The 18,584-nt window shown below is 50.0% G+C and overlaps 1 protein-coding gene, 1 long non-coding RNA gene and 1 pseudogene across 3 annotated transcripts; 1 reads left to right on the top strand and 2 right to left on the bottom strand.

Moving 5' to 3' along the window:
- Positions 1 to 613: 613 nt before the first annotated feature.
- On the top strand, positions 614 to 8,270 carry Serpinf2 (serpin family F member 2). Its single transcript, XM_021177239.3, has 10 exons — positions 614 to 758; positions 1,776 to 1,842; positions 1,979 to 2,017; positions 2,132 to 2,194; positions 2,471 to 2,672; positions 3,154 to 3,297; positions 3,439 to 3,642; positions 3,987 to 4,129; positions 6,674 to 6,878; positions 7,190 to 8,270. Exons 2-10 carry the CDS (start codon positions 1,780 to 1,782, stop codon positions 7,600 to 7,602), a joined length of 1,476 nt encoding a protein of 491 aa, XP_021032898.1. The 5' UTR covers positions 614 to 758; positions 1,776 to 1,779; the 3' UTR covers positions 7,603 to 8,270.
- Positions 8,271 to 10,738: 2,468 nt separating this feature from the next.
- Positions 10,739 to 18,484, bottom strand: LOC110304394 (uncharacterized). 2 transcript variants are annotated; one of them, XR_015045025.1, is made up of 5 exons: positions 18,191 to 18,484; positions 17,503 to 17,573; positions 17,062 to 17,185; positions 15,144 to 15,341; positions 10,739 to 11,135 (listed from the first exon to the last, which is right to left on the bottom strand). It is a non-coding gene; the product is annotated as an uncharacterized LOC110304394 (long non-coding RNA). The 2 variants fall into 2 exon arrangements; XR_002379077.3 differs by lacking the exon at positions 10,739 to 11,135 and having other exon boundaries at positions 15,027 to 15,341.
- Positions 11,432 to 14,218, bottom strand: LOC110304393 (ATP synthase F(0) complex subunit C1, mitochondrial pseudogene; annotated as a pseudogene).
- Positions 18,485 to 18,584: the final 100 nt, after the last annotated feature.

Below are 18,584 nucleotides of genomic sequence, written 5' to 3' on the forward strand. Positions count from 1 at the left end.
ACCCTTGGGGAAAGGGAACACTGCTGAAGAGGTGGGACCCTGGGAGGGCCGGCCTCCAGCTGGGTCTCTCCACCCCTCGTCTTGGAACCTAGGCGGAGGGAGCCAACCAGGATCCTGGGCTTGCTACAGTTAGATGAACAGGCAGTACAGTTAGATGAACAGGCAGTACAGTTAGATGAACAGGCAGTACAGTTAGATGAACAGGCAGTACAGTTAGATGAACAGGCAGTACAGTTAGATGAACAGGCAGTACAGTTAGATGAACAGGCAGTACAGTAGATGAACAGGCTCCTGCAGCCTCCCATTCTCTGGGGTAGCTGTGGTGGTAAGACTTTGGCTGTGACTCTGGAGCCCACTCTGCGCCCTTACACAGGCCACACAGCCTCTCTGAGCCTCACTGACTGTGGATAATCCCCCATGTTGAGGGATCATTAGAAGGCTTGCCAGGCCCCTGAACTTCCTGGCCAGGCCCAGCCTCCTCAACTATCTGCTCCTGTAAACCCCTTCTCCAGGCTCAGACAGGGTTCTGGGTAGCCTTGATGGGAAAGGGTCTTCTGGCCCCCATATCAATGTTTAACCGGATGTACAGGTCAATATTTACCAGCACTGAACACAAGCTGAACGGGGGTTGGCTGAGAGCAAAGGTCCTGTGGGAGGAGAGAGCTAGGCCCTGCTGGCTGCACTGGGGGAGCGTGGGGAGCAAGCGGGTCCAGGAGAACACCGTGTGCTGCGTGTGCTGCGCTAAGAAGCCTGGAGAGGTAGGATGGAGGGGTGGTGCAGCCTGCTGCTTGGGCAACAGAGGAAGTGGAGAGCTGGCACCTTGGCAAGGGGTCTGGATGAATTTATTCAGGGAGCCCGAAGCTTCACAGCGTCCTGGGGTGGTGAGGAGCAGAGGTACAGGCAGCTCCCAGGAGAAACCTCTGGAACTTCAAAACCTGGAGGCCTACTCTTGGCGAGAAGAATCATATATCCAGATTGGAGATAAGGCCCTGGCTGAAGGTTCTTGAACACAGTTGTGGAGGTCTAGGGATAACAGAAGGACCTTTTAGAAGAGCTGGTCCCTGAAATAAGGCCTGGGTAGGGGGCTGAGGATGGGAAGGAAGCCCTTATTGAAGGCTCTAGGCTGAGAGCCTCCCCCCATCCGCCAGCTGGGCTTCCCCGAAGCACCCTGGATCAGAACTTGGAGCAGAAGTGGGATGAGGCTTGTAGTTCCCGTAAGTCCAAAGGTGTCTGGGCCAGTCATTCATTGGTCAACAAAGCAGTTTCTGGCTGTCCTGCCAGCCCAGATTAGCTCTCAGAGCCTTTGGGTAGGACCAGGGCAGCCTGAGAAAGGCTGGATGAAATGAACAACAGGTCAGGTGGCTTTGCATGGGTGGGGGCCAGGCATCATGCTCAGTATTTACAGAGATTCTTATTTGGGTCCTCAACATCTACATGGGAGCAGGAAGAACTTCTGCCATGAATTACCAAGACAGGGTAAAGCCAAAGGCATCAAGGGAAATGCACAAGGTCCTCTTGCAAGACGAGGGCTCTAGATTTGAACCCAGGACTGACCCACAGTGTAAGACGAAAAGAATGAAGACTAAATGAGAAACTATACGGGTGAAAAAAAAATGCTTATGGAAATCCCACCTCTCAGAGTGAGTGAGGTCCACAGCAACTATGTTTTGAGTCCAGGTTCCGCAACCTGGTGCGGTCAAGGAACCCATGGATAGCAGTCTACTGCTTGGCCTTTAAGTGTGAGGTAGGAACTAACCTCCCTGTTCTGGATATAGGAACATGGCACTGCTCCGGGGGCTCCTGGTACTCAGCTTGTCCTGCCTGCAAGGTCCCTGTTCCACGGTGAGGCAGAGCTGAGGTCTGAGTGGGAAGTGGTCAGTCAGGCTGAAGGAGATGCTGGGGGCAGGGGCAAATCTGGGAGAGGCCAGAAGGGTGGAGAGGGAGGAACGCTGAGTCCTCTGTTCACCCTTCTCAACAGTTCCCTCCTGTGAGCGCCGTGGATCTCCCGGGCCAGCAGGTACTCAAAAGTGAGAGGTTTGGGGGAAAGAGCCAAAGGGGCTCACCTATGTCTTGGACAAGATGGGGACCCATGGGAAGGGCCTTTTCTTCATCTCCTTTCTCATTTCTACAGCCAGTGAGTGAGCAGACCCAGCAGAAGCTGCCCCTGCCTGCCCTCTTCAAGTTGGACAACCAGGTACAATCAGGTGGGGCTGGGGAAGAATGGGTGGGGCCAGAGGGAAGAGGAGGACCCGATCAGTGGAAGCAAGGGAATGGGGGTGGGGGAGTCAATAGTTATGGGGCTGATGTTCAGGGGTTCAGAAGGGATGGGGTAGGAAGGACTTCAGCATGACTCTCCTCTCCTCAGATCTAGGACAAGGCCTTTGCTGCCCTGTAGCATCAGGACTGTGAGGGACACAGGGAACCTGGAACTGCTCCCTGGACCTCACTGACTTCTGATCTGTCCTTGTAGGATTTTGGTGACCATGCTACCCTCAAGAGGTCCCCAGGACACTGCAAGAGTGCCCCAACTGCAGAGGAGACTCGCAGGCTGGCTCAGGCCATGATGGCTTTTACTACTGACCTGTTCTCTTTGGTGGCCCAAACATCTACCAGCTCCAACCTTGTCCTGTCACCCCTTAGTGTGGCCCTAGCGCTCTCTCACCTGGCACTAGGTACTGGGCTCACACCTGTCCAGAAGAACTAGGAGACCACAGAGGGTTCAGTTGCTGCAGACGTTGTCCAGGGGCAGCTCCTCCATCAGGGACACAAAGCTATTTGGTAGAATGCAGGTCCCTGAGCTGTCACCACCCTCTATGAGTCAGAAGTCCGGGGCTAAGAGTGTAGTGATTGACAAGTCCCCCTAGTTATTTTAGGACAGGAATTTAATGGCTACAATATCTTCCAGTGGACATGAGTGTCTCACTGTGGGAGACACTGCTGCTCAGAGAGGAAAGGAACCTTGAGGGAGGTGACATTGCCCAGCTTGTTAGCTGCAGAGATGAATCTGGGGACCCTATGGCTCCATGGATCTGGGAGGGGAGCCGAGGAGTGATCTGTGGCCGTGTTCATCATGGGGATGTGAGAGGGTGGGAGTGGGCAGTGGGGCCAGAAAGAACCTGTGGCCTGGGCATCAGCCTGCTTGGTCCCCTTCAGGTGCTCAGAACCAAACACTACACAGCTTGCATCGAGTGTTGCACATGAACACAGGATCCTGCCTCCCACATCTACTGAGCCATTTCTACCAGAACCTAGGCCCAGGGACAATCCGACTGGCTGCCAGAATATATCTGCAGAAAGGTAGGTGCTGGTGGTAGCAAGCTGCCCAGAAAGAGCCCTGCCTTTCAAGGTGCACAAGGGTGAGGGAGAGGGGCTTGGCTTCGGGTAGCACACTGGTGGATGTGGAGGCCCTGAGATGAGCTTGTGGCTCATTGTGTGCAGGATTTCCCATCAAAGACGATTTCCTGGAGCAATCGGAAAGGCTCTTTGGTGCGAAGCCCGTGAAACTGACTGGAAAGCAGGAGGAAGACCTGGTGAACATCAACCAATGGGTGAAGGAGGCCACAGAGGGGAAGATTGAAGATTTCCTCTCTGAGCTGCCGGATAGCACCGTGCTGCTCCTCCTCAATGCCATCCACTTTCACGGTGCACTATTCTTCTTAAGCTGCTCACCCCCGCAGCCCCGCCCACCCTGTTGTTGCAAGCTTTGCTCTGAGGTTGCTAGGCCATGAAACTGGGGATTGTCTGAGCACATGAAGGGGAAACTCAAGCTGCAGAGGCTAGGCTGTTTTGAGAGAAGACTAGGGCTACAGAGGAATGGAGAAATGCAAATCCAAGTGTAGGGAAGGTGCCTAAGACCAGCGAGGTGTCAACCGGCCAGCGCCTCTGGGAGCTTGGCTTCTAGTCCTTGTTCCTTAAATGGGTTCTAGGCAAGACAGGCAGGAGGCTGGTTTTATGTTACATGGCTCCTGCCCTCTGCCTGGCTGCAGGTTTCTGGAGGACCAAGTTTGACCCGAGCCTCACCCAGAAAGATTTCTTCCACCTGGATGAGCGGTTCACGGTGTCGGTGGACATGATGCATGCGGTGTCCTATCCTCTTCGATGGTTCCTGCTGGAGCAACCTGAGATACAGGTCAGTCTGGATTTTGTCTTTGGCTAGCAAACTAGGCCTGGTACTGGGAGGTAAAGTCTGGTCCCTGGGGTAGGTAGCTCCTGAAGGGTCTATTATGCTGTGTCTATCCAGGACACAGCTTCTTTGAGGTTCATCTCCTCAAAGAAAATATATTGAATTTTTGTCATGTGCCAGGTAACTGTTCTCTGTGCTGGAGTTTTAGGGGAGCCCAAGAGGACCAGGGCCCTGCTCGTAAGGGAAAATAGGAGTTCCCACACAGTGCTTCGTAGATGGAAGTCGGGTTTCAAAGCTTATTGCTCTGAACATTCTGATTGGATGATGCTCCGTGCCAAGCTGTCTCAGCTAAGGCTTCCCTTGCGTCTAGCCTAACCATGACTCCTTGGCTAGAGTATTGATCCTTGGGCCCATCATCTGTGGCTGAGATAACAGGACAGGCTAGTTTTGTTTGTTCGAGGGTCTGACAATGTTACACAAGCTGGCTTTGGACTCATGACCCTTCTGCCCCAGCTGTCTGAGTGCTGGGGTCCCAGGTGTGTGGCACCACACCTGCTCATCCATTCTGTGGGTTAGTTTGACTGGGCAAGCCGGGCCCAGCATTGCCAGTTCTGCAGGGAGGAGCCATGTGGAGGGGGCAGCCAGACTTCTCTGTAGCCCGTGGTGAGAGGATGCGAGCCTGCTCAGCTCCACTTAGCTCTCACCTTCCTGATACTACAATATCTCCCAGTGGACATGAGTGTCTCACTGTGGGGCATTGAGGTTCAGAGAGGAAAGATCCTCTGGCTCCATGTTTCCATCGTCCCACTGGCAGAGGACCTGCCTGCAGGCATTATGCTGGTACCCAGGGAGGCCTGAGCCTGGTCATTTCCATGCTGTCCTAACTGCACGGATTCTTAAAAAAAAAAAAAAAAATAGGTTGTGTGAGCTGAGTGTGGTGGCTCACACCATAATCCCAGCACTCAGAAGGTTGAAGCAGGAAGACTGAGGTTGAAGATAGGGCCACATAACCAGACCCTGTCTAAAGAGAGAGAGAGAAAAAAAAAAAAAAACTCACATTATAGTCGACTCTCTGGGAGAGGGTGAAAGACGAGGGGCAAGCTTCCTACTCTTTGCTGTGGCTCCTCTATGGGTCATTTTGAAAGCCAGTAGCCCCACCTGCAAGGAGAACTGAGAGGCAAGGACAGGAAGGCCCATAGCTTGTTTGTACAGCTTGCTGACAGCAGATAGAGAACTCAGGCTGTAGTGAAGACACTACTACTAGAAGAGTCAAAGTCTGTCAGGATGTGTAGCTCAGTTGTTGAGTGCTTGCCTGGCATGCACAAAGCCCCTTTGTTCAACCCTTAGCAACACATAAACCAGGCACATGAACGCATATCTGCCATCCCTAGTACTTTTAGATCGAGATAGGAGGAACAAAAGCTCAAGGTGAAGAAGTGACTCAGCAGTTAAGAGTACTTACTGGCTTCTCTTACAGAGGACCAGGGTTTGATTCCCAGCACCCACCATGCAGCTCACAACCAGTTCAGGGGGGATATGGTGCCCTCCTCTGGACTGTGAGGGTACTGCAAGGACATGATACACAGACAAATGCTCAGGCAAAATACCCATACACATAAGATAAAAACAAACCTTAAAAGAAGTTCAAGGTCGTTCTGAATTACATAGAGAGTCTGAGGACAGCCTGGGATACATTACTATGTCTAAAACACAGCAAACTTGGGCTTGTTGTACAGCTCTGTAATCCCAGCACTTGGGGCAGAGAGACAGAAGTACGTAGCCATCATTTCTTTCTCTTTTTAAAAAAGATTTATTTATTTATTTATTATATGTAAGTACACTGTAGCTGTCTTCAGACACTCCAGAAGAGGGCGTCAAATCTTGTTATGGGTGGTTGTGAGCCACCATGTGGTTGCTGGGATTTGAACTCGGGACCTTCGGAAGAGCAGTCAGTGCTCTTAGCCGCTGAGCCATCTCTCCAGTCCTAAACAGTCATTTCAAAGCCAGCTTGGGATCCATGAGACCTTGTGTCCAAAAAAGAGGGAGGTATGTGTAGTTACACACATCTTAAATCCCAGCACTCAGGAGGCAGAGGCAGGTGGATCTCTGCGAGTTCAAGACCAGCCTGATCTACAGAGTGAGTTCCAGGACAGCCCGGGCTACACAGAGAAAGCCTCTCTTGGAGAAACAACAAAAAAAAAGATGGCAACACCAAAAAAAATAAATAAATAAAGTGGAGAGCAATGTAGGAAGACGACTGATGTCTACCTACTTCTGACTCCATACATCCACGAACAAACACACTCACACCGATACAAACATATATGCTTATGTGTGCACACACAGAGGTGTAAAAGCATTATCTCATTTGGTCCCATGTCACCTTGCAAAGGGGTAAGTGGTATTATTCCACTTCACGAGTTAAGTGAAAGCATGCTAACCCTGAATTTCTGGCTCTTGTCTCAAAAGTACAGAAGTAATTTTGGCCCAGACTCCAGACAGGTCCAGGTGCTGTCTGGTCCTCATGTTCTCTCCTTTTCTTATCTGTAGGTGGCTCATTTCCCCTTTAAGAACAACATGAGCTTTGTGGTCGTGATGCCCACTTATTTTGAGTGGAACGTGTCCGAGGTACTAGCCAACCTGACCTGGGATACTCTATACCATCCCTCGCTGCAGGAGAGGCCCACCAAGGTGTGGCTGCCTAAACTCCATCTGCAACAGCAGCTGGACCTGGTGGCCACCCTCAGCCAGCTGGGTAAGGAGCTTGGGGATAGGGTGCCCCTAGGTGGCCTGGGCAGAGTACGGGAGCTGCCAGTATGCCTGAGTCAGAGGTGGCCCTGCTTCCTGGAGGGGAGCATTTGATATGCTTCCCTTAGACTTTCTGTCCTGTACCTAGCGCAGATCCTGATTTAAAAAAAAAAAAAAGGCTTCTAGAAGTGTTGTCTAGACTGAGGTCTAACAGATTCCAATCAACCGCTGGGTTCAAGTGTTCCCTTGAGCCAGGATGCTAGACAGATCCACATAGCCTTGGGGCAGCACTGACCAGTCATCTGCTGTTCTGGGCAGGCCTGCAGGAATTGTTCCAGGGCCCAGACCTGCGTGGGATCTCTGAGCAGAATTTGGTGGTGTCTAGTGTGCAACATCAGTCTACCATGGAGCTCAGCGAGGCTGGTGTGGAGGCAGCCGCAGCTACCAGCATAGCCATGAATCGAATGTCCCTCTCCTCCTTCACTGTGAACCGACCCTTCCTCTTCTTCATCATGGAGGACACCATAGGCGTGCCCCTCTTTGTGGGCAGCGTGAGGAACCCTAACCCCAGCGCGCTGCCCCAGCTCCAGGAACAGCGAGATTCCCCTGACAACAGGCTCGTAGGCCAGAATGACAAAGCTGACTTCCATGGAGACAAGACCTTTGGTCCTGACTTGAAACTTGCACCCCGCATGGAGGAAGACTACCCCCAGTTCAGCTCCCCCAAGTGAGGAAGGGCCCTTGGCAGCAGCATCCTGAGTCCCCACCTGGATCAGCCTCTCAGCTCCTGTGACTCTTTCTAACCAGCTTTGTGGGATAGGGTGGGACCGGAAGGACCATCACCAGTGTAGAAGCTGTTCTCTTGCAGCAGGTGGGGTGGGGCCTGGAAGAAGGCAGGCACGGGGAATCTTCATTTCTTCCCAAGGGGCTCAGGGGGTGATCTTTTGTGGGCTGGCACTTGTGGACACAGTTTTGGCTAGAGGTAGGTTAGGCGAGTCCCTAACTTAGGGTCCCTCCACGATTTGTAAGCAGAGGCTGGAGAAGCCATCTTTAGACATATCCCAAACACCCTGGGTAGGAAAAGGAGAGACAAGTGTTGGTCTCCCGAGCTTAGACTGGCCTTGGTGTTATACTTCATGGGTGGAGGCTGACCTACCCTACAAGAGTGTCCCTTGCTGAAGACATTCAGGTCCCCAACCTGTGTCCTGTCACCCAAGTCACCCCTCTGGTTTTTGGAGATGCCAACACTGCCTGGAGTCTTCCTCCTTCGTCTCTTTCTTGTCCTCCCCTGCCAGGAATCTTGGGGATTGAGGCAAGGAAGGGACCCTTTAGCTCCCAAGACTCTTTTGTAAAGTTTTTGTAGTGATTTTTATGCCACCTGAATAAAGAATGAATGGGCCGGGCTGGTTTGACGTCACAGTTCTGGGCAAGTGGATGTGGCTGGGAGGCACCCACGGGGCAGATTGCACTGAGCCCTCTCTGTGCCACGTTTGGTCCCTGGCCACATGCCAGGCCTCTCTAGGTCTACTAGGGCTACCTCCATGCCAGCCTGGCTCAGTTCTCAGCCTTTCCCTCTATGTGTGCCTCGGGCAGCCGATAACAAGGACAGCTCAGAACTGGCAATTAGGGAGCTAGCGGGTTTCTAATTACACCCTAGTCGCTATGCCAGGAGCAGGCGCCCGCCAGCCGGGGCCAGGCTGACAGCTGGAGGCTGGCAGTGTCTGAGAATTTTGGGGATGTAGTTGGGGATACTTGGCACCGGGCTGGCTACTTCCTGCGAGAGAGTAGAAGCTGGAGGCAGAAGTGGTGTGCTTGTGGATGGCGAGAGCTACCCTCTGGGGTAGGCACATCTCCCTGATGAGATCTCCTGTGTGTCCATGTGGCAATAGCCCTCTGGAGCCCCAGTGTCCCCGGGCAGGGTCGAGTGGGGAGGATGAGAAGGGTAAGAAGTCCCTGGTGTAGGATCCTGATGCTGCTAAGTATGTATGTGCGTATAGGGTGGGGGTGGGAGGTAGAGACACTAGGGAAATGTGTGGTATGTCAGAGGGTGAGGGTCCCTAATTGAGACATGAACAGTGGAGCCAGGAGCAAGCCTATCCAGTAGGTGACACCAATCAGAGCAGGAGCCAAAGGAGGTGATGGAGAGCACCTCAGAAGTTTCAGGAAGAGAACTGGGGGGCTGCCGGGGAGAGGAGAAGCAAGAGCAGAAGGTCTGGGCTGAGGACATGCGCAGAAGTCCAAGATGAGCAGAGCATGGGGCTGGGGAGGAGGGAGGAGGGAGGAGGAGTCAGTAGCTGAGTACAGGACCTGCAGCTCTAGGACCACAAAGAGAAAAGAGGTCTGCTATCTACTTTTATTTTGTGTGTATAAGTATTTTATCTGAATGTATGTTTGTGTGTCACATGTGTTCAATGGCTATGGAGACCAGAAGAGGGCGTCAGAGCATCTGAAACTGGGGTTGCAGGTTTCTGGTACACCATATGGGTGCTGGGAACCGAACCTGGGTCACTGAGAGAGCAGCAAATGCTCTTAACTGAGGATCCATCTTTTCTCCACTCCCTCCCTCCCCTCTCTCCTCCCCTCCCTCCCTCCCTCCCTTCCTTCCTTCTTTCCTTTTCCTTTTGTGTTTTGTAGACAGGGTTTCTCTGTGTAACTGTCTTGGACCCCCTTTGTAGACCAGGCTGCTCTTGAACTCACAGAGATCCACCTGCCTCTGCCTCCCAAGTGCTAGGATCAAAGCCTCTACCTCCCAAGTGCTAGGATCAAAGACATGTGCCACCACTGCCAGGCATTCCCTGACTTTTTTTTTTTTTTTAAAGATTTTAATTTTAGTTTTAATTATGTGTAAGTATGGCCGGGCGGCGATGGCACACGCCTTTAATCCCAGCACTTGGGAGGCAGAGGCAGGCGAATTTCTGAGTTTGAGTCCAGCCTGGTCTACAAAGTGAGTTCCAGGACAGCCAGGGCTACACAGAAAAACCCTGTCTCAAAAAACCAAAAAAAAAAAAAAATATATATATATATATATATATATATATATATATATATATGTGTGTGTGTGTGTGTGTGTGTGAGTGTGTGTGTGTGTGTGTGTAGGTATGTATGCATGTGTGTGTATGTGTGTGGAGGGTGGGGGGTATGTGTCCATGAGTGCAGTTGCCCTCAGGGGACAGAAAGAGGGTGTCAAATGACCTGGAGATGGATTTACAGGTGGTTGAGAACAGCCTGCTGTGGGTGCTGGGAACAGAACTCCAGTCCTGCATAACAGCACCACACTAACCACTGAGTCAGCTATCCAGACCCCTAGTGTGTGTGTGAATGTGTGTGAGTGTGTGTGTGAGTGTGTGTGTGTGTGTGAGTGTGTGTGTGAGTGTGTGTGTGTGTGTATGAGTGTGTGAGAGAGTGTGTGAGAGAGAGTGTGTGTGTGTATGAGTGTGTGAGTGTGTGTATGAGTGTGTGAGTGTGTGTATGAGTGTGTGAGTGTGTGAGTGTGTGTGTGTGTATGAGTGTGTGAGTGTGTGTGTGAGTGTGTGTGAGTGTGTGCGTGTGAGTGTGTGAAATTTAAATTTTTTACATTTATTTATTTATTTAATTATTTAGTTGAGTATTGTTTTGTTGGTTTTGCTTTTGACACTAGATTTCACTATGTAGTCTTAGTTTACCTGTTACTCATTATGTAGACCAGGCTGACCTCAAACTCACAGAGATCTACTGGCTTCTGCCTCCCAAGTGCTGGGACTAAAGGTGTGCACCACCACATCTGGCAATTTCCTCACTTATCTATTTATTTATAAGTGTGTGTGTGTGTGTGTGTGTGCGTGCGCGTGAGCATGAGCACGAGCATGCACTTGTGCCATAATGCCTAAGTAGAGGTGAGAGAACAACTCGCAAGTGTCAGTTCTTTTATTTTACCATGTGGGTTTCAGGGATCAAACTCAGGCCCTTGGCCTTGGCAGCAAGCTTCTTCACCTGCTTAGCCATCTTGCTGGCCCCTTCTCCCAGCTTTTTGTTTTGCAAAAATGAATTATAAAGTCTTTTTTCTGTCCCCATGCCTTGCCCCAGCCTGGAAGTTCTGGGGATTAAACCCAACATTGTACCACTGAGCTATGTTCTAGCTCAGTTTACAGACTCTTGTTCTTATCGGGTGTCTTGCCTCACATTTTGGAGGTTAGCCCATGTTGTGTACAGCAATGCCCCTTCACCCGGAAGCCTTGAACTTGGAGATGCTGGGTCTGAGCTTGGCTGTGGAAGGCTCACGTGGCTTCTGAATGGGATGAAGTAGGAACAAGAAGGCTGGTTGGAGCTGGGTGTGGTGGCACACGTCTTTAATCCCAGCACTAAGGAGGCAGAGGCAGGCGGATTTCTGAGTTTGAGGCCAGTCTGGTCTACAAAGTGAGTTCCAGGACAGCCAGGGCTATACAGAGAAACCCTGTCTCAAAAAACCAAAAAAAAAAAAAAAAAGAAAAAAAAAAGGCTGGTTGGTTTGCCTACCCAGGGTGCAGATCAAAGTCAGAATTTGCAGCTAGACCACAGGGGATAAGAGAACAACAGACTCAAGGATGACGGGATTTGTCCTTTTAATTCCTAAGTTCCCATAAGAAATGGGTAGGGGTGGTGCCTTTGACCAAGCCAGGAAGCAGAACAATTGTAGGGTGGTTGGGAGATTTGCTCTTTAAACATGTTATAATGGCAATGTCCCTCTGATACAGGACAATCACACGCCCCATTTTGCCTGGGAAAAATTAGAGTTATTTCTGTCACTTGAGCTAATTAGTAGCATCCAGTCTTGCTGTTGGAAGTGTCCTGTGAGTTCATTCCTGGGCTACCAAGTGGATGGATCTGGGAGGCATGGCACCGCTGACTCTGGCTTTGAGGTCATCCATTTTGAATGGCAAGGAGTTGACTGAATATTTTGGTAAGGGCTGGAAGTGTATATTTGACAGCAGAGAGATGCTTTAAGTCATGGAGCTAGAGGCTAGATGGAGCTCCTGCTGAGCATGTGCAAGGCCCTGGGTTTTGTCCACAGTGGGGCAGGGGGACCCTGAACTAGAAGAGATCCTTTAAGGAGATATTCTGTTCATAGAAAGGAAAAGGGTTCAAGGATCAACAAGCAGAGACAGAGAAGATAGGGTACTTAAGGTGGGAGAAAATGGCGACGAGACAGAAGGAGCTCCGAGAAGACAGAGCTCTGCTCTGCTGCCTGCTACTGAGGACAGTTTCCGTGTGGCAGTCAACACAAGTCACTTGCTGCAGTCGTTTCAGAGGAGATGAGCACAGAAGCAGAGGGGAGGAGGAAGTGGGAGCCGAGACTGTGTAGACATAAGAGCAAACAGCTCCTTAGGTCATGGCGGTGAGGGAAGTGGGCAGTGACTTTAGGGGTGTGTCACAAAAAGGAGAATTTGAAATAATTGAAGCCCCCTTCCTTTTTTTCCTGTGTTCAGATTGAATCCAGGGTCTTATATAATATGCTGAGGAAATGCTCTACAGTAGACTATACCCTCAGTCCTGAGACCCTGACTCTCTTTAGACTCTCTCTCTGTTTCTTTCTCTGTCTCTTTCTCTGTCTCTCTCTCTGTCTTTGTCTCTGTCTCTCTCTCTGCTTTTTTGTTTGTTGTATGGGAGTACCATGTTGTCTGGTTCCGCAGCAAGTACTACCAACTGTGCCCTGGAAGTTTAGACCATCTGTTTGTTGGACTGCCGGTGTTGTCTAATTTCCTGGAATCCCACAGAACCGAGACTGAAACCACCCTTCCAGTAAAGGGTGATCTCTTGTCCAGAGCCTTTGGCAGCCAGTTGCTTCCAGAAGGCTTTCCCATCATGCATCTGTGGCGGTTGGCTTGGTAAGAGCCCTCTTAAGCATTCCCCTTCTTCAGGTGCAGCCCCAGGAGGCACTGGTACTGGAACAGCACGAACACAGTGAATTGAGGGCCCTCCAGACAGCTATAATGTTCCTGCGAATAATGCCTCTTGTCCACATATTCATTTTATTCTTCGGTGGAGTGGGGGATGGGATCTAGGGCCTCATGCATGCCAGGCAAGGACCCTATCAGAGCTGCACCTCTGGTCCTGTGGGAGGCGTTTGGTGCATGCATTTAGAAGTAGAACATTGGGCTTTCGCTTCGGGCTTGTCCACTTTTAACAGTCAGGGTTGCTGCATGCGGTCACACATGATGTTAGCATTTTCTGTCACATTGTTCTTCACAGTCGCCATGTGTGATGGGTAGAGTTCCTCATTTTCCACGCCCATATGGACGCTGGTGTTGTCACATGATTAATTAATTAATTATTATTATTATTTTAGAGAAACATTGCTGTTTAATGGTAAAGCTCAGTAGACTCCAGCACCAGGGCTGGCATGGAGTCAAAGCAGCAGGGACGGCTGAGTGACCCCAGGGAGCCTCACATGGCGAAGAGGATGAGGAAGGTGACCATCAAACAGAAGAGTCCCATGGCCTCAGACAGGGCAAACCCCAGCATGGCATAGGAGAAGAGCTGTTGCTTGAGAGACGGGTTCCTGGCATAGCCAATAATCAAGCACTGTGCCAATGCCAGCCCCTGATCCTGCCACACCAACTGTGGCAGCCACAGCACCAATAAACTTGGCTGCTGTGTTGATGTCCTGGGAAATGACACTGGTCTGGAATTCCCATCTGTCCACCTAGAGAGAGGAGCTGCTGCAGGCAGGCTGTTTAGATGGGGCCTCTGGTCTACTCAGGGAGGCAGACACAGGTCTGGTAAGACCCCTGGTACAGGAGCCCATCAGAACTAGAGAAATGAGCAAGGCCTTAGTGGTCTGCATTTTTCAATCTCCCAGCTTTAGTTCTTGGTCTCAGCGCTCCACAAGATTAAATTTTATCAACCTGATAAGAGCTGGAGAGATGGCTCAGTGCTTAAGAGCACAGACTGCTCTTCTAGAGGTCCTGAGGTCAATTCCCAGCAACTACATGGTGGCTCACAACCATCTGTAATGGGATCCAATGCCCTCTTCTGGTGTGTCTGAAGACAGCTACAGTGTTCTTACATACATAAAATAAATAAGAATTCTTTAAAAAGAAGTTCTTGGGCTGGTGAGATGGCTCAGTGGGTAAGAGCACCCGACTGCTCTTCCGAAGGTCCAGAGTTCAAATCCCAGCAACCACATGGTGGCTCACAACCATCTGTAAAGAGATCTGACGCCCTCTTCTGGAGTGTGTGAAGACAGCTACAGTGTACTTACATATAATAAATAAATAAATCTTTAAAAAAAAAAAAAGAAGTTCTTATGGTCTTAATTTGATTATTAGCAATGATAACATTTTTTCTTGGTGATTTGGGGACTCCAACCTAGGCTCCCTTTTACTTACTTACTTATTTATTTAAATTTAAATAATAATACAAATAATAAAAATTTAAATAAATTTTTATCTGGGAATTCAACTCAGGACCTCTGGAAGAGCAGTCAATGCTCTTAACCACTGAGTCATTTCTCTGGCCACAGGTCTCCCCTTTTTTTGGTAGGGCTTTAGGTAGGATGTTTCTGTTATATCGCCCTGGCTGTCCTGGAACTAGCTATGTAGACCAGGCTGGCCTTGAACTCACAGAAATCCTTCTGCCTCTGCTTCGGGAGAGCCTGGATTAAAGGTACCACATGCAGCTGAGGGACTTTCATACACCAGGGAAGGTGCTCTCTGCTGAGCCTCACTCCTAACCCTATGGAACGCCTTTGTATACACTTAGTGTCCCCTTGGGATTCTTCCAAGAATTACTTGGCTTTATTTTTTTCTCTTAAATTATTAGTTAAAACTTTTTTGCTAGATTTATTTTGTGAGTATTTTGACTATGTGCATGTCTGTGCACTGTATGCAATCCTGGTGCCCACAGAGGTCAGAAGAAGGCATTGGATCCCCTGGAAATGGAGTTATGATGTTGTGAATCACCCTGTGTGTGCTGGAAACTGGGCTAGAGTTTTCTATAACAGCAACAAATGCTCTTAACTGTTGAGCTGTCTCTCCAGGCCCTCTTGAATTTTTTTTTTTGGGGGGGGGTGTTCGAGACAGGGTTTCTCTGTATAGCCCTGGCTGTCCTGGAACTCACTTTGTAGACCAGGCTGGCCTCGAACTCAGAAATTCTCCTGACTCTGCCTCCCGAGTGCTGGGATTAAAGGCGTGCACCACCATGCACCAAATTTTTTATTGTATTCACCCAGTGCCTCTTGGCTCCTCCTAGATCCACCTGCACCTCCCTACCCCTCCATCCCTGGTTTTGATTTTTATTGATGTGTATGTGTGCACACCTGTGAGTGATGCTGATGGAGGCCAGAAATGGGTGCTGGATCCCAGGGAGCTGGAGTTACAGTTTTGATTCTCTTGGCTTGATGCAGGTTCTGAGAACATAATTCAGGCCCCTGCAGCCATCTCTTGAGTTGTTTCTGGTTTTCTCGTTGATTTACACTCTTTTGATGTGGCTGCGTTTTCTCTTCCTCTTACAGTATCTACACAGTGTGAAGAGAGATTTCTAACTTTAATGTCACATTGGTCATCCACCTTTTTCCTTATAGCTTGTCCTTCTTTGGTGTAGGTCTTTATGTTGGCCTTAGATTTCCAACAACTCTGCTGCTTCTGTCTCCTGAATGATGGAATTACATGTGCACCACCACACCCAACTACTCATTGTCTGTCTTTGTGTTTCTGCGTATGCCATGGATTGCACGTATAGATCAGAAAATAGCTTGTGGGACTCATTTCTCTCCTTCCACCCTGTGGGGCTTGGGGGTTGACTCACATCCTCATGCTTAGTGACAAGTACTTTTCTACTTTCAGAGACATCTCTTTTCTTTCTTACCCCTCTACAACGCCCCCCCCATCCCATCTGCCTTCTCCCCCATCCCTTTTGCCTCTATGAAGGTACTCCCCACCTACCCACCCACTCCTGCCCCACCGCTCCAGCATCCTCCAACACTGGGGCATCAAACCTCCACAGGATCAATGGCCTCCCCTCCCATGCTGTCAGACAAGGCTGTCCTCTGCTACATATGCATCTGGAGCCATGGATCCCTTCATGTGTACTCCTCGGTTCATGGTCTAGTCCCTGGGAGCTCTGGGTGGTTTGGCCAGCTGACATTGTTCTTCCTATGGGCTTGCAATCCCGTCTCTGCTCCTCCAGTCCTTCCCCCAGCACCCTCACTGGGGTCCTGAGCTCAGTCTGATGGTTGGCTGTGAGCATCTGCATCTGCATTGGTCAGGTGCTGGCAGAAGCGCCCAGGGATCAGCCACTCCAGCCTCCAACTCATATGGGAGATTGATGTGAATTCCTCATCTCCCTTCTACTTTTCAAGTCCTGAGATTACAGGAGTCCACCATCCTGCCTGCCTAGGTTTGCTTTATAGAGCATGGTATTGCTTCAATAACATGGTGGTCATGATGGGCTCATCTTGCAGAAGCAAGAGGATCACTGTGAGTTCCAGGCCAGCCTGGGCTACATAGTGAGGCCGGGTCTCAAATCAACTGATCGATCAATCTGGAAAGATATCAGCACCGCCTGTACTCAGAGTGTGGCACTGGATGATGGGAGACTGAATGAGACATTTTTCACAGGGCATCTCTAGCTGCTTTTGACTCTGTGTGTGGGTGCATGCGCATGTATATGCATGTGTGCATGTGGACATGTATGTGAGTGTGCGTACACGTGCATACATGTATAGATCAGAGGACAAATTTGTGGAGTCAGCACACTCCTTCCACCTGGGTTCCAAGGATTGAGCTCATGTCACCGGGCTTAGACTGCAAATGCTTTTGCCCCTAACACAGGACTTTGCCTAGAGGCCCTGCACAGGTTTTATGGAAAGCTGGACTCTGACTGTTGACACTCTTCTTCCTACAGAGCTGAACCTTGCCCACTACAAAGTCTCACTGGCCCAGGCTCTGCTTTCTGTGGCCTTCCTGAGGATGCTTGTAGAGTCCCCTAAATTTTCTCTTTTGAGCCTTCTCTGAACGGCCATTGGGCTTTCTTAAGGCAGCCAAGAATACATTTGTTATATAGGTTTAGAAAGGATTTTTTTTAATTAGTGATTTTTTAGAGATAGGGGTTTTTCTGTATAGCCTTTGATATCCTGGAACTCACTCTGTAGACCAGGCTGGTCTCGAACTCACAGAGATCTACATGCTTCTGCCTCCCAAGCTTCTGCTGGAATCCAAGGTATATGCCACCATTACCTGGCCCGGAAAGCAATACTGTTCATCAGAGTAGCTGCAACATGAAACATCTCAAAATCTTTAGCTCCCTGGAGCGGATCCTGTACTACACGGTCGACAGTTCAATGTGCACGAACTTTGTTCCCTAAACAAGATCAACGAAAATATTGTTCTTCAGAAACTAATCATTACAACTATTTATGTCGTGTGGGTGGGTAGGTGTGGGGGTGCACGAGCCATGGTGCACGCAGAGGGCAGAGGACCACATGTTGAAGTTGGCCTTCCATGTAGAGGCTGTGGGTACAGCTCGGGCTTTCAGGCGAGGTGGTTGGCACTTTTACCTGACGGGCCACCTCACTCGCCACCTTTTCTTTTCTTTCATTGTTTTATGAGTTTTCATGGAGCCCAGGCTAGCCTCAAATTCACTGAGTAGTCAAGGCTGCTCTTGAACTTCTGACCTACCTTCCAAGTGTTGGGATCATGAGCAAGTGGCACCACACCAGTTATGAAAACATTGAGATTACCTTCAGCCCCTGTGGAGTCAGCAGTATAGGAAACTGATGAATTTCAGGGTTAGAACTGGGTTTCCTCCCAAGACCTCTTATGTAGATGCAAATAGTCCAGATTCCAAATCCCAAACACTTTTGGTTTTTTTGTTCTTACTCATTTTAGATAAAGGGGGGATTCAACCTGGGGTCCCCAGTCACTGCTCCTGTCAGTGCTTTAGCTTTGAAACTGAATTCTGAGTTCTAACGCCCCAGGGCAAGCTGAGTGCAAGTGTTCTCCTGTGCAGACGCCTCCAGTGAGGGCCTCCTCTGAGGGTGGGTGTCCTGCTCACCCCATTTCTTCCTCTGCTCAGATGTCTCCCCACTATCCTTTCTTTTCTTCTTAAAGATCTTATTTGTGTGTGTGTATTTTTTTTTTTCTTCTTCAAGACAGGGTTTCTCTGTGTAGCCCTGGCTATTCTGAAACTTACACTGTAAACCAAGCTGGCCTCAAACCCACAGAGCTCCACCTGCCTCTGCCTCTCAAGTGTTGGAATTAAAGGTGTGTGCCACCACCACTGGGCTAACCTTTTATCCATTCTCTCTCTCTCTCTCTCTCTCTCTCTCTCTCTCTCTCTCTCTCTCTCTCTCTCTCTCTCTCATACCTGATGAGGCCAGGAGATAGCATCAGATTCTCTGGAGCTGGAGTTCCAGGCAGTTGCAAGTCCTTGGTATGTGAGCTGTGAACAGAACTCAGGTCCTCTGCGAGAGCAGCCCGTGCCCTTAAGCACTGGGCCAACTCTCTAATCCCCACCCCACTGTCCTTTGGAACCTTCAGAGCCATCAGGAACAGTCCCATTCCTTCATTTTCCAGGAGAGGGAGGGAGGAGAATCACCCTGCTCCCACCTGCAGGGAGAGCCAGAGCCAGAGCCAAGCACCTGGAAGAACCCAGTGTCTCCATACCTGCCAGCTCACAGTCTCTCCATGCAGCCTGCCTCTCAGCCAATCCTTTCAGATGTTCAAGTTCAGACTCATGACCTACCCCAGGCTGGCCCAAG

This window comes from Mus caroli, unplaced genomic scaffold (assembly GCF_978045245.1).
Source record: "Mus caroli unplaced genomic scaffold, Mus_caroli_1 scaffold_13, whole genome shotgun sequence".
Taxonomy (NCBI): Eukaryota; Metazoa; Chordata; class Mammalia; order Rodentia; family Muridae; genus Mus; species Mus caroli.